Here is a 14,859-nt window from a genome sequence, read left to right as displayed (position 1 = left end):
TCTCCGTCCCTTGCATGGAGGATCCCTTTAGCATACTCCAAGGAGTTTAAATTGAAGGTGAGCTAATAGGGCAATGATTTGAAAGGTCAACACTGTTACACAGTGTTACAATACACAGTGTGATTATCCATATTCACAAATGTATACCAGAAATGTCTACATGTCCTCCGTGGCAAGTGCATACCATCGGTACCTTTTCCCCCTAACTCCCCACTTCCCTGTCCAGGGAAGGACCTGAGAGTTTCCAGTGAGCGTGGACCTCTATTGCAGGTCTGCTTTTTGGAGCTTTATCTTGGTCCCACTAAATTTCAGGATAATGCAATAAGTCAAATGTTTGACCAAGAACACTGCTTATCTCTTCCTGGTGACAGTTATCTAGAGATGGCTATTGTTAAAAGTACTCCACAGAAACCTGAATTGGATTTAGTTTGCAGAGGTGAAAAGCCAGAGTGTTTTCACTTGAGGACACCTGGACTTTGCCTGTAGGTAAAAAGGTGAAGACCTTCTAGTGTTTGTGAGAGTGTTGGATAAATCACCAACTCTACATTCCCTAGAAAACAGGGCAGGTCACCAGCCCTCTGCCTTGAGGCAGGCCTGTTCATAAACAACTAGAGACAGATGATAATCTTTCTCCACAATCTACTTGGGTAGCCAGTAAGTTTCTCATTATGTCTAAATTAAGCCCATTTCCAGGTAGGCTTTATTATTATTTTTTGTAACCTTTCTGTCTTTCTTTCTTTCCTCTCTCTCTCTCCCTCCTTCTCCCCTCTCCCCCTTCCTCTTTCTAAGTCTTGAGTAAATCTCAAATGTCAATGTTGGCAAAGCTTTAGAAAAGTTAGGCTCAGGTAGAGATTCATTTCCTTATAAATAGAAGTCCAAGAAATTATTTTTGTTCCTTAATGCTATACCCCAACCAGAGGAAACAGACAGCAAAGAAAGACCACTGTGCTTTCCTGTGTTAACTGCCTGAAGTCCCAGCCTCTTTAGCACGGAGCTCTTCTGCCCTTAAAAAGGAGGAAACTTGCTGTGTTGGGACCTTCTGATCATTTTGTGGGGATGTGGCACTTGTAGAGGAAGGTTTAATCTTGGAGCCCAGGGAGATGAGATGAATGGTTAACTAGCTCAGTACACAGTCCAGATGCTCCTCCCACTCCTCCCTTTTTCCCAGACTCATTTCCAGACCTCTCTCCTCTACCACAATTTAGAGGAGACAGGCATTGACATGTAAAATTACAAAGTGCCCAGAAGTAGGGAATAAAGCCTTGGTGTTATCAAGTATATATACATGCAGATGTTAGTACTGAGACAAATGTTTTTCCCTGTTACCTAGATGGGAGATTAAGATAAAATTTTCTTCTGCATACAGTAGAATTTCCCAATTGTGTGATGAGAGTTGCTCTGGTTTTCAAACCTGTCAGTTATCTTAGTTTCAGTCATCAATTAGGGGATAGCCTTTAGATGTATCTCGATTGGCCCCTTTGTCAAACAAAACAGAACAAACACCAGCAAAGCCAGCATAACACCAAGGGTTTATTCAAAAGTATCTGAGAAGAATTTGGGAGGCCGGAGCTGGGGGTGGGATGTAAATGGCCTGTGAGGATGTTGGAATGTAGGGAACTGCTTTAACTTACCAAAATGGTTTTGGTTAAATGTGCAGTTGATTTGGGCATAAGTTTTCATTTTTGGCCAGTGGGCCTATAGAAAGGTTTAAAATTTAGACTTAGGTGTTGAAGTTAGGGCTAGATCTGATTATTTCCATATTAGGAAAGCTAAACTTTGGTTTTGGTTATACTAAATCACTCTGTGATCTGCTTTTACCTTTCCAGTTTCATCAGACCTCATTTTCTATGCCTTTTGAAGTCTTGTTGTTTTAAGAGCTGACCATTGATTTTTCTAAACTATAAAACATATGGGGTAGCCCTAGGCTTCCAAAGACTGAAATGCAGATGACACCCCAGAGACACAGGAAGTGCCCTAGTGTGATTTCTTCTTTGAGTACCACTTTCCTAAAAGCAGAAGAGTGAAAAATTCACCATGTGGTGCTGTGTTGTTATTGATGGGACATACATAAATTGTAAAATCTGTAAGCTCAGAAATGTAAAACAAACATCAAAGCTAAAATGGAGGACAAATGGATAGCAGACAGCCAATTCACCTCATTTTATTTGTTAATGTACAGCCTAGATTTAAAATAAGTACGGAGACATAAGCACTATTATAGATTGCATTTCTTTGGTTTATAGGACCCAGTAAAGGGTGGAAACTGCTCTTTATTACTATTTGCTGCATCAAATCTAGTTCATGTAGGGTTGTGAAACAACTAATTGGCATTTTTTTTTATAGACTAAATATATTGAAATCTCAAACATGGGTCAATAGGCATTACTTAAAACCTGTGACATAAATATTTTTATCGATCCACAAAGTCATCACTGAATATTTACATCATAAGCTATCTTCTGCAAGCCCGATTCCACTGTATATGTCCATTTGACTCAGTTAACACACATGCTTAGATTGCAATTGTCATGAGGAAATTACAATCCCAGCAGTATAGCACCGGATCCTTAAAACTTGGAATCACGATGCTTTGATTGAATTCAGTGCACCCTTTGGCTTTGATATTTCCATATTATAGCTCTTAAAAATAACAATGAAAAATTAAAAAAGAAAAAGTGCTCTAATGGCTTATTCTAAAAGAAGTAAATTAGCTTAAATAAATTCGCTGTTATACAGCACCAGACTAAACTTATTTCATATTAACTTCTTATTCTTGACCACAGAGCCCCATTTAGTTGGTTGGTGGCATTTGTCCTACAATAAATTCTAAAAATATTCCTGTATTCTTGGTGGATTGCAAGATGTAGCAAGATTTTGGGGGAGGAGAACTCGGACCATTTGCCGGTTTAAAACGGGGAAGGGGACTATTTGAGGGGTTAATCTTCCTGGTATGTTTCTCTCACGAATCCATTTGGGGGAAAAAAATGAAGCTGTCCCGAGGTGTTAATATGGTTGGTTGGGCGTTATTTTATCTTTTTATTTTTATTTTTGATTTAATTTTGTTTTAGAGCCGCGTAAGACTAGGTGGAAAAGATTTGTTACTAATTCCAGGAAAGAATCATTCACGTGGTGGTGGTTAGATGGTCGCTAGCGTTCACACTTCAGTGCCGGTGGACCAGAAGACTGGAAACAAAAGGGTTACTTGTTTCCCCACCACTGCCTCCCCCTACCTCCGATCGATTTTTCTTATTTAATAAGCGAGTAAAAAGAGAGACACAGGGAAAAAAAAAGATGCAAGGGCAAAGCGGTGGGGGAGGGTTGAAGCCAGAAGCTGCAATATAGAAAATCAGTCTTGGGAGTTCACGCAGCCGAGCCCTGGGAACAAGGAAGGGAAGCCAGCGAAAGCTCGCAGTCATTTCCACACAGCCAGCCTTCCTTTTCTCCTCGCTATGCGCTAGTGGCTCATTTGGCTTCTCTCTGCCACCGAGCTATCACATACATTATTTCCCCCAAGATAACACAATCAAACTTGTATTTACTGACATCTTCTCCTCGCAGCCTGTTTGAGGTTTGTTTTAATAAATAAGTGTTTTATGTGAATGATGTAGTAATTGAAAAGGGCACGCCATTTTTTTCCCCCTTACTGCAGGAGGTTCCTCAACCCCAATCTGGTTGGAAAATAAAACGCTTTGTCTCCACAACCACCCCCCACCGCACCCCCACCCGCTCGCAGTATGTGTGTTTTATACGTGTGTATATCTCAACCCCCTACAGTAGCCAAGAGAAAGCAGATAGCCAATCAGAGAGCCCAGTTTCATAAAAGCTGCTCTTTGATTGGCCCGATGCGAAAGGGCATTGGGAACAAAGAAAAGTCCCTTTCAGGTACAGAGGCTGAGAGCTCCTTTTGCTCCACTCCCCCTGTGCATGTGTTGTGTTTCGGTCCTGATTTCAGTGTTGCAGAACAAGCTTGTGTGTGTGCACCAGGGGGATCTTTGTTTTCTGTTTTATTTTATTTTTATTTTTGTTTTTGTAAAAAAATACATAGGACGGTCTGTGACATTTGATGGTCCATCTTCTTTAATAATAAATTTGTTGAAGAGATTATAATTTCCAAAATAAAGCGGCTGCAACCAAACACATTCAATGCAGTTAGAAGGAAAAGGTCAACTCGATCCAATACAGACCGTAAGTACGGTTGCGTGGTGTGTCTATATAGCACTTAGCCGGGACTTCATGCAGGGGAATGTGCGAGTTTTATGCATTGAAATGAGGAACTAGTTACAGGGTTTGGCTTTTGCATTTAAAACAACAACCCAAGAAGGGGTGAGTTTTATTTCAGTGGAGGGTGAAGCATTTGTAACTTCACACAAATCAAGCTTGACTGGGCACTCGGGCTAACTTGAGTAAATTACCTTTTGGGCTTTAACCCAAAAGAGAATAAAAGTGACATAGTTACATATCGTGGTCTGCAGTGTCCATTCTCTAGCTCACCTCACTCCCACCGTCTTCTACCCTGGCAGTGCGGACCCCCTTCCAGACCGAGCCAGAGAAATGGGGCAGGGGCAGAACAAGTCTATTTCTGTCTCCTCTCACATCTTAGTGCCCAATAATTTAAAATACAACAAGGGAATGGTCACCAATTAACATGTAATGGTTATAATTGCCATTTTCCACCTTCTTAAAAAAAGCAAGCAGGAAAACACCATGGGGCGGGGGCAGCCCCACCCAACCCAAACCCACAAATAGTAACAATGGTGTGTTTAATACAGGACCTGTCTTGGGAACTAGCAAAATGTTTTTGTTTAATACTTGAGGGGTCCTTAAAAATCCAAAAAACTCGGAAGCCCCCCTTCTTTCCCCGAGGCGCCCCTGCCCCTGGCACCTTGGGAAAGCCGACAAATTGAAGATAAGTTGAGGAAAGGTTTATAAGGTGTTTCTTTAAAACATCTGCTTTGCTCTTGTGTTCATTACATGTCACTCCTTCTTAACTTCCGAGATCCTCGATCTCCGAGAAATGTTTCACATTCATAACTTGTAGCTGTGCCCACTGCAAGGGAGGGGGAGGCGGCGGGGGCGGGGGCAGTGTTTGCAGGGGGAGGGGAGAGACCTTCAGCTTTTTTTTTTAAAGACCAGATCAGTATTTTCTTGATACGCTTGTCACCATTTTTGTTCTCACGACAACCAATTGAGCCCTTGATCCTCACGTGATGTGAAAGGCTTGCACTGTAACAAAATCGCTCCTTTTAGGTGGTTGGTGGTTGCGAGCCCGCCCATCCCCCTCCGCAGCCCCGACGTTTCCAGCAAAGCGCCTCTCCACTTCCAATCCATCAACAATTCATTACAGCTTTTAGCTTCCAAACGCCAGCTAATTAAAAATACTAAGCCAAGCTCCGAGGCCATCTGACTAAACACAGGAGGGGGTGGGCGAGAGGAGGTGGAGAGGAAAATAAATAAAAGGGAGACGCACCGTTTGCCACGGACTATGAGGGAGGAAAACCGTCCTGAAAAAGGTCGCCTTAAAAAAAAAATCTTTTTTTCTGACTCTAATTATCGAATTACCACATGACTGATTGGCTTGAGCGACAGCGGATTTTTCTCCCCTCCGGACTATACTAGGAACTCGGTTCCTTTTTCTTAAAACAACATAAAACAGGAAAACATCACATCCTTCAGGCTTAGAAGACAGCCAGCCTTAGTCGCCCTTGTGCTCCCCACCCCGCCGCCCCCGCCCCGGGCGAACGCTGTTAGTACCGGCTTATCCGCTCCCGGAACCGTCCGCTTCCCTCCCCCTGCACACCTTTCTTTTCTCCTCTGGCCCAGCTCCTCGTCCCACCCTTCCTTCCTCCTCGTCCTCCCCCACTTCTTCCCCCTCCTTGTCTCTTAAGTTAGTTCAAGAAATCAAATCTGTCAGGACGGGCGGAAAAATGCCACTTCCCGACTAACAGGCGGAATCCAGCCCAGATTTTCAGTCCTTTCTTCTTATTCTTTCTTCCCTTTCACTAATTTATCCCGATGTTAGCACATTCTGTCTTGTTACTAGCGGACGCCTGTAGGTTTGCTACATGGGATCATTACTTACTGATCACGGTGACTCTGAAGTCTGCAACTGAAGGCGGAATGAGAAGTTGGGGAAACTTTTTTCTCTAAGCTCTCTCGCTCTCTCGCTCTTTTCTTTTTTTTTTTTTAAAAAAAAACTATTATTCTCGATGCTTGTTAAGAGGGAAAAAAACCCTTGGTGCTTCTGTTGTGAATGTGAAACATTATCTTCCAGCTGTACAGTGACACATTTTTTAAAGGAGAAAAGGACTCCTGATCCGTTTGCCAAAAGGGGGGTGGGGAGGTGGAATAATGTTATCGAGTGATTATGCTGGCTGAGATGTGTTATTTGGTTTCTTCCTTCTTGATCATTTGGTGTTTAAGTAAAATGAGGCACAGGCTTGTTTGCCGAGTGGAGTGGGAAAGGCATTTTGATTTGCTGGCCTAATTAAAAAATGATAAAGGATTAAAGGTAAGCAATGTCTGTGTGTCTGTGTGTGTGTATTATGTATATTTATTATTTTTGTGGCAATCAACTGTTAAAAAGGGGCTGATCCCTTTAAAAACCGTTTTAACTGATCTTTGTCAAACACACTCATTTGCGGTCATTGAGGCCACCTTGGCGCGCAGATCACTTAAAGTGTATGTCTTAATCAGTTTCCCGTATAGTCAGTAGCACCATATTTAACAGACTGAGCAATTCTGTGACCTAGGAATACGGTGGAATTGTTTAGATGTAATTTTTTTTTTCCTCTCAAAAGGCAGATTTTTAACATTTTACTTAACACTGTCTTTTCCATAGAGAAATGCTTTTAAAGACATTGTATGTATATTTCATACAATTGTATGAATTGTTGGGGAAGAAAGGGTGGGAGAGAGGTATGTGTATGGGAGGGGATTATTGGTTGTTTTCCTGTTCCTTACTGGGAACAAAACCAGATTGCCCAGACCAAAAAAAAAAAGTAATAAAATCAGAAAGAAGGAAAATTAGCCGGCATAATTCTGAAAACTACCCTCAGAGACTGTCCAGTCCTGGTCTTTTAAATTGTAAGAACTAGGAAATGTTTAGGGATGTTTATAGCCATATTCCTCCTTGTCTGAAGTGTTCAGGCTGTATTTCTGGGGTTGAGGTACCACATGTGCTAGGACAAAAACCCTAAACTTTTTTTAAAACCAAAAACCTTTCTGGATTTGAATCAGGTTCTTAAGATACTTTAATACCTTTTAAAAAGTGACTTTCTGTGTTGTTGATGAAGGGATTTTCTTTTTACCTACAATAAGTTAATGACTGTCCTGGGTGTGCTTTTCGGTTTGGTTATTTTCCTTTAATCCTGATATTGGACTTTGGAGACAATACTTGAACCACCTTGCTCTCCATCCTTCCCTGTACCCTTTACCGACTCCCCAGTATTAATCGTTTTATATTCTGGTAACACCCAGACAAGAAATATTCGACTTTTCCCCCCTTCACAGGAAAAGGTGGACCTGGACTAAAGGGTGTAAAATCCCTGGACACATTCCTGGGGCAGCAAAAAGAAGAGGACGATTAGAAGATTTTTTTTTTTTTCCTTTAAGAGAAAGCCCAGCGGAGCTAAACGAATGTCCCCTCATCTCCAAAGGAAAGTTCATCGGATTTTTATTCTAGAGAGCTCATCTTCAGGATGTCAGTGAACATTTCTACTGCAGGAAAAGGTGTGGATCCAAATACGGTTGATACTTATGACAGTGGCGATGATTGGGAAATCGGGGTTGGAAATTTAATAATTGATTTGGACGCTGATTTGGAGAAAGACAGACAGAAATTTGAGATGAATAATTCCACCAACACCACTAGCAGCAGCAACTCTAAGGACTGTGGAGGTCTGGCCTCCAGTGGGGCTGGTGCTACCGCAGCCTTAGCTGATGGCCTAAAATTTGCTTCTGTTCAGCCCTCTGCTCCCCAGGGGAATTCACACAAAGAGACCAGCAAATCAAAAGTGAAAAGGAGTAAAACTTCTAAGGATGCTAATAAATCTCTGCCTTCTGCTGCCTTGTATGGGATTCCCGAGATCAGCGGCACTGGCAAGAGGCAGGAAGTCCAAGGGCGCCCTGGAGAGGCAACTGGCATGAATTCAGCGCTGGGTCAAAGTGTGAGCAGCGGCGGCGGCGGCAACCCAAATAGCAATAGTACCAGCACCGGCACCTCCGCTGCCACGGCGGGGGCAGCCTCCTGTGGGAAAAGCAAAGAGGAGAAGCCAGGTAAAAGCCAGAGCAGCCGAGGCGCCAAGCGGGATAAGGATGCGGGGAAATCCAGGAAGGACAAGCACGATCTGCTCCAGGGCCACCAGAATGGCAGTGGCGGCCAGGCCCCCTCCGGGGGGCACCTCTATGGCTTTGGGGCCAAGAGTAATGGAGGTGGCGCGAGCCCCTTCCACTGCGGGGTCACTGGGAGTGGCAGCGTCGCTGCTGCAGGGGAAGTTAGCAAAAGTGCCCCGGATTCAGGGCTCATGGGAAACTCTATGTTGGTAAAGAAGGAAGAGGAGGAGGAGGAGAGCCACAGGCGAATCAAGAAACTGAAAACTGAGAAGGTAGGATAAAGTCGCCTTCCTAGATCTCCCACTTTCCTCTTTGTGTGCATTTGTGTGGGTGTATGTGCCATGTGCGTCTGTGTGCCTCTTATTCCTGTTTTCTGGTTCTTTGTGAAATTTCTATTAAATGCTTCCTTTACGTTAAAACTTGGCATGGGGAGGGGGGGAGCTTACTTGGGTGCTGTGTTTGCCTCTTGCTCCTGTGCTGCTGTTGCTTGTGGTGCTAGGATTTGGGTCCCCAAATGGGAGGGCCTCAGTGTTTCTAGGAGAAGTGCCTTTTGCCCTGTAGATGGGCTCCTGGCCAGCCAGGAGATGCCGTGCGCTTTAAATAGAAAACTGGCTCCTGCACCCATTTGACTCTTGTCCTGGTTTCTCCCCTAAGGATAACTGCCTTCTGTTTTAATTTACACGTCCTAGTATTTCTGGCAATGTGTCCTTAGGTGTAAGGTTCACATTCACGTTCCTTCCCTGGAACTCCAACCTCAACTCATTTTTTTTTTCTTCCTTCACTTTCTCCAAAATAGTTCTTTCTCAAGAATAGTTCTGTCAGACGATATCCTTGGATATGTTCCTGTTATTGGTCCTGAATCAAATCTCAAGCTTGGTGTCCTTAGGTCATTGGTTTCGTTATCATGCATAAAGATTGGAAGGGTTTGGTGGCTGCTAGGACTCTAACCTTGATCCCACCCCGGGTTCTTAGCTGGAGATTTAAGAATGTTATCACTCTTTGGATCACCCTGGGGCTGGATTCTTGGATTTCTAGTTTTACTGGGGAGCTGAAAGGTTGGTAAGAAAAATGAGATAGTCTTGGTGGATTGGTGTTCCTGAAATGTGAAAACATAGCCAAAGGGAATGTGGATAGTAATAGTGAAGTAGAACACTAGAATTACGTGTTGCATTTGAGCAGTGTGAATAGTTTATAGGCATTTTGGATTTCTTCTCCTCTCATCTGTAGCTAGACACTGCTTTTGAAAAACTGCCTCTAGTGTTGTGCTGCTTACGGATGGAGGCCTGTGTCTTATTTGTCTAGTGAGTGTGCATTGAGTAATGCTGGGAACAGAATGTGCTCTGTCCATCAGGCGGGTTGGGAAAGAGCTGGGAGGTGCTTGAGTGATGTTTCTTTAAAATTAAGCTTTACATTAATTCTACAGGTTGTGCCTTGCAGAAGCAGAATTTATATCCTAATGTGGTTTGTGGCATGATTGGAAATATTAAAGAATTTGACTTTTGCTACTTTTGAGCAAAATTCTTACTTCCTCAGAATTTTAAGTGGTGGTAATATGTATTTGGGTAATTATTTCTGTGTAAAGTTCTTCATTGCTTTCTAAGCTTTTGTTTTTGTGCCCTTGTGTGTTTAGGTTTTAAGTTGAAGTAATATGAATAAAGTTTTGATTTTGTGAATTTACGAGTTTATGAAGGTACTATTAAGATGTAGAACATGCAAAATGGGCAAAAAGCCCCTGAACACTTATTTATGTCTCCTTGGTCAGACAGTATTTTACATTGATGAATTTGAATAATTTTTTAAAAATCCCAGGCTTCTAATCTTATGTTTAAATACGTAGTTCCGCATAATTTCTGTTGCAAAGCCTTCTGAAATCTTCTTATTAACTTAGTACAGTAGGGCATTTACTTTTGTTGCCAATGGTCTTCAAATTGCAGCTCTAATCTGCTTTAACTATCTAGATGAATTGCCCTAATCCAGTGCTCACAATGGCTGTGGTTAAGGAGTCAGAGCCATTTGATTGGATTCACTGGCTGCCTGGAATGTGGGAGGTACTGCCCTTTTGCATTCCCCTTAGCCTTTTAATCTTCCAGCCAAATGTTCACATTCAACAATTTTGTTTAGCTGGCAATCGGAACATTTCAGTATCTCAAAGGCTGCTGTCATGGCAACTGAGATTAGAGCATGGTGTCGGTTCTCCAGTGTTTGTGTTCTTCTCACTTTCTAGTCACAGAGGAAACTGGGTGAAGAATGGAAGAATTAAATTATTCATATACATGCAACACATCTTCAGCCAGAGCAGTATAAATGTGATTATATGAATTACATCAATGAGGAGCAAACAAGTCATGGTGGGTCTGAGGTGGGGGGAGGGGAGAGTGCAAGAACATGTTGCCTTTAGATTCATGCTTGGCCTCTGCAGGCAGGAAGCCTCACTTCCAAGGAGAGCCACTGGTGTTGGCACACTGGATCTTGAGGCACAGCTTCCATCCAGGGTTTGAATTCGGCAGGTTGGGTCATTCTTTATCAAGCTGGGGTGTTGGTTTAGGATCTCAAAGAGTATGTCTTAGCTATTCCTCGGTCCCTACCCCACCCTGTCCTCTTGGCACACAGAGATGGAACTTCATGTGCGAATGCCATCCAGAGAAGTAACTCTAGTTCCACAAACTCTTGGTTGTGTAAAATTTAGTTTCAATTTAAAAAATTCTTCCTACTGATATGAGGATACCTATTGAGGAAGTTAAAGGTTTAGTAGGACAAGCTCACCGGACAAAATGTTTCAGTAATTTTAAGAACAGGTTCTGGACATTTTAGAATATTTTAATTTTAAGCCTTGTATGATCATCTGAATTTGTGAAGAGTAAGTGCCTTAAGAGGAAGATGATTCAATTTTGAACAATCAAGATGTGGCTTATGGCGGACAAATGTGAACACTGAAAATCTGAAGGGGTGTATGTGTGTGTATCTATGCGTGCATTTTTTGTTATTGTTTGTTTCTTTTGTTTTCTGGCTGGAAGGATCACAGGAGATTCATAAGACTTGCTGTCACTGGTTAATTTTCACAGCATGCTTAAATGTCTATTTTTAGTCTGTTTATTCTGTTTCTTCACTACACAAAGTCATGTAAAACATGATAAATTGGACCTTATGAAACCTAATTAAATCAATGAGTGTTCTACTCCTTTATGTGGAAACCACAAGTATGTTGTAAAAGTCGCCACTCCCTTAATACGTGAACAAAATCAAAACATGCCATAATTCTAAGATGTTTGAGCTATATTTCTATAGCCCATTTTGTGGTTAAACCACCAGTGACATGTCTGAATAAGTAGATTTGATGGGTTGGCTTTTGGTTGTTAAAACCTGCTTCTCTTCCCCTGTCTCTCTTTTTTTATTATTATTTTTAATTTTTGACTGTCTTTCTTTTGAAGCATAAATACCCTTGTATTGAGGCTCTTCTTGTATCCTTAGGAGTCTTTCAGTTTTTTACTTTATCAGATGTGGAGGCATTCAGCTGGGCTAAACAGTTGTAGAGAGTACATGGGTTTATTGGATCGTTGGAAAATAAAAAATGCATAGAAAAATTCTTAAAACTGCTGATACTTAAATAGAAACGAAAGTCACTATTGTGTTTTAGGGTTCAGATTATTCTGTAACTATATAGAAAAGAATTATTTCTTTAAGCTCATATTGCTTTTACTACGATGGTCCTTGACAGCTTAAAGCTGCTGTCTACAAATGAACCCTTCTGGAAATAAAGGATATTGTTCGTTGTTTTGCTTCTTGTGGAAGTCCTTTTACACTTCACTAGGGAGTTCTGGCACATTTTCTGAGTATGAGCAATTTAAGATTATTTTGATTAATGGGTTATCTGGATGATACACTTATTTTCAAATAGAGTGCATCCTACAAATTCTGCTTAGAGAGTGCAGTTTATCTACTGTGAAATAAAAGGGCAGAAAGGTCACTTGCTATAATTAAAGAACAAAGTCCATTGTTGTCCGACAGCAAACTGTTTTGAAAGCTACATAAGGGATTTAGCTGTTAAAAACGTTGGTTACTAAGGATGGCTCCCAACCAGCATTGATCCAGCTCCTTACTTTCTATAGGCTTCCTCAGAGGGTGACAGGGCTTTTTAAGCTGGGTGCAGAGGGGCTGCCCTTTCCCTAAGGAAGTTTTCTATGAGAACCCATGGAGCTTGGATCCGACATTGAATCCTCTTCTAACTTTTAGTCTTTGAAATGTTAGATTTGCTGGAGAGGTGGGAAAAAACCCCAAACCCCAAAACTTGCAATTAATCAAGATTGTGCTAAAGGAGATAATGTTTAGCAACTTTCAATAACTTTGCAAATAGCCTGTATTAAAAAAAAAAAAGGAAGGAATTGATTGTCTAAATGTCACGAGGTTAAGAATGCTCTTCAAGTGAAATTGCTTGGCGGCAAGGTTGTTTTAATTAGTGTTATAAAGACTTATTTTTCCTAAGCAGCATTTTATAGTTAGCAAATGAAATGTATGCCGAAAGTGCTAAGCAGAAATCTCCCTAACCACAGAGGTGTTCAATAACCAGGCTCAAACAACATGGAAAGTGCCATCTGTTCTTCGTTTTCAGCATTAAAAAACAGGGATTGAATGGCTGAGATTTGCTCCAATTTTGACTGACCGTGTGTGGTTTTTTTTTTTAAATTTAAAAAAGTTCACCTGGTACTTCATAGAGACTTCAAATTGCAGTAATATGAGCAACACTGTGAAAACACATGTTCCTACATTTATTTTAACCAGTTCCACTTTTATTTAAAAGATTTCCAGAAGCCCAGCCATTGAACCCTTTATAATGGTTATTCAGTTCCTGCAGGCAATCACAAGGAGGGGTCAGTTCTTCAAAGATCTAACTATTTAGTCAGTACCTGAATTATTCTGTCAATTTTCCCCCTGGAGGCAAGGGGGAAAAGGCTCTCACAGGCTAACTCTGGTCAGCATTTATCGGTTAATCTAATTGTGTATCATAGTGCCCTAGACTGATGTTTGTTATCCGGAGACCTTGCTGTAGTCAGAGCTGTATTCTAGGATTGTCAGTAATGAGGAAAATATTCTTTTAACGATAACTTTTGAGTCCTTGACTTTTAGACGCTAAAATTCTTGGTTTAGGATTTAGTAAGAGCCCTGGGTAAAACATTATCCGGCCTTTGTTTGAGGTCTTTTATTGGAGCTAATGACTGGGCTTGTGCCTCTCTGAAATAAATGACATTATCTCTGAGTGGGCTGACAGGAAACAGACATGTTAATGGTGAAGCTGCGGGGAGGATCTGCTCAATTCTGACAAAAGAGTTGGGAAGGGACCCCTGGTTGTGGTCATTAACACATAATGCATTCTTGCTCTTCCTAAGAGGCCCTTGATAATTGGAAAGCTATTTTAGCCACAAGCACTTAAATCATAAATCTACTATTCCTAGTTCCTTTGCATTCTTAAAAGTAGCAAAGTAATGTTTCTTGTTAACAAGTGTGTGATCTCCCTTTTTTTTTTTTTTTTTAAATGTTGGCCGTTCTAGGCTATTGGGTGATGATGAGTTTTGGAGAGCAGCACGTTGAACTGGTTTTATTAGATGGACTCTCTTTGGCTTTCATCATTTTCAGTCATCCTTTGCTTTAATAAAGTGAAAAAGTGGATCCAAAAGCTCTTGTTTGTCATGTTGTGTGTGTGTGTTGGGGTGTGTGTGAAAATATATTTTTTATAAATTGGGGGAAAGATTTTGCTCAGTGATTTGGATGTGATGAGACCTGCCTTTTGAAGTTTATGTTTAAAAAGTGAGTATAATTGAGTTTCAGTGCAGTTTAAACTCTGCTCCCTGAGTGAAGATAATTGCCATGTTGAACACACTCTACTGGTGTAGAAGAGGTGGAAGGATCATGTTATTCTATTCTTTAATATTAAGCACTGGAAGTTTTCATAGTAATTACTGTAGCACAACATAGTTTTGATTGCCAGTGCTCTGAACTTGCCAGCGATCAGAACATCAAGGGTTTTGTTTGGATACTAAACAGTTCTCCCAAAGTTCCTTGCGTAAGATGGAAGCTAGAAGGAAGGGAATACCTTGCTAGAGACATGGTAGTGGAAATAACCTTTCTTCAGTAGGATTGATCTTTATGACACCTCTTTATCTCTATATCATTTAAAGTTACAGGAAAAGAGAACAGGGGGGTTCCCTTTCACAGGAGTGCCTTATGTCAGCATTAAAGAGTAATACAGGGATCATATTGTTACCCTTTAACGCTGGCATCTCATAGATGTGTGAAAAAAATGCTATAATTGCATCTAGAGATGTTGGATCGGACATGGATCAGGAATTGTAGTATGGGCTTTTATTTTTTTATATTAAAAAAAAAAGTCACCATTGATTTTACTTTCCACTCTGCTGCAGAGTATATGGACCCCTCTGTCTCCAATTTTCTTTCCCAGCCGAAGTTTCACCAGTGACTACTTGCTCTGTTGCAAGTTCTTTCTAATTTAAACTAAAAGTTTTGGCAATTAGAACA

General features: G+C 41.2%; 1 protein-coding gene across 5 annotated transcripts in view; it reads left to right on the top strand.

Annotated features, from left to right (window-relative positions):
* Positions 1-3,869: 3,869 nt before the first annotated feature.
* Positions 3,870-14,859, top strand: part of ZNF608 (zinc finger protein 608) — a 110,655-nt gene continuing 99,665 nt past the window's right edge. For 3 of the 5 annotated variants that reach the window (XR_011646451.1, XM_012524556.4, XM_004456901.5), the window contains exons 1-2: positions 5,338-6,508; positions 7,510-8,603. Coding sequence is in view for 4 of the 5 variants with exons in the window: in XM_012524556.4 (XP_012380010.1) it covers positions 7,698-8,603 (906 nt within the window). In the remaining variant the exon portion in view is untranslated. Of the gene's footprint in view, positions 4,186-5,337; positions 6,509-7,509; positions 8,604-14,859 lie in introns of those variants that run through there. The other 2 variants (XM_012524557.4, XM_004456902.5) reach the window with 2 other exon arrangements.

Source organism: Dasypus novemcinctus, chromosome 2 (genome assembly GCF_030445035.2).
Source record: "Dasypus novemcinctus isolate mDasNov1 chromosome 2, mDasNov1.1.hap2, whole genome shotgun sequence".
NCBI lineage: Eukaryota > Metazoa > Chordata > Mammalia > Cingulata > Dasypodidae > Dasypus > Dasypus novemcinctus.
The sequence above is the reverse complement of the archived record's forward strand: the minus strand, read 5'-3'. Positions and strand labels throughout refer to the sequence as shown.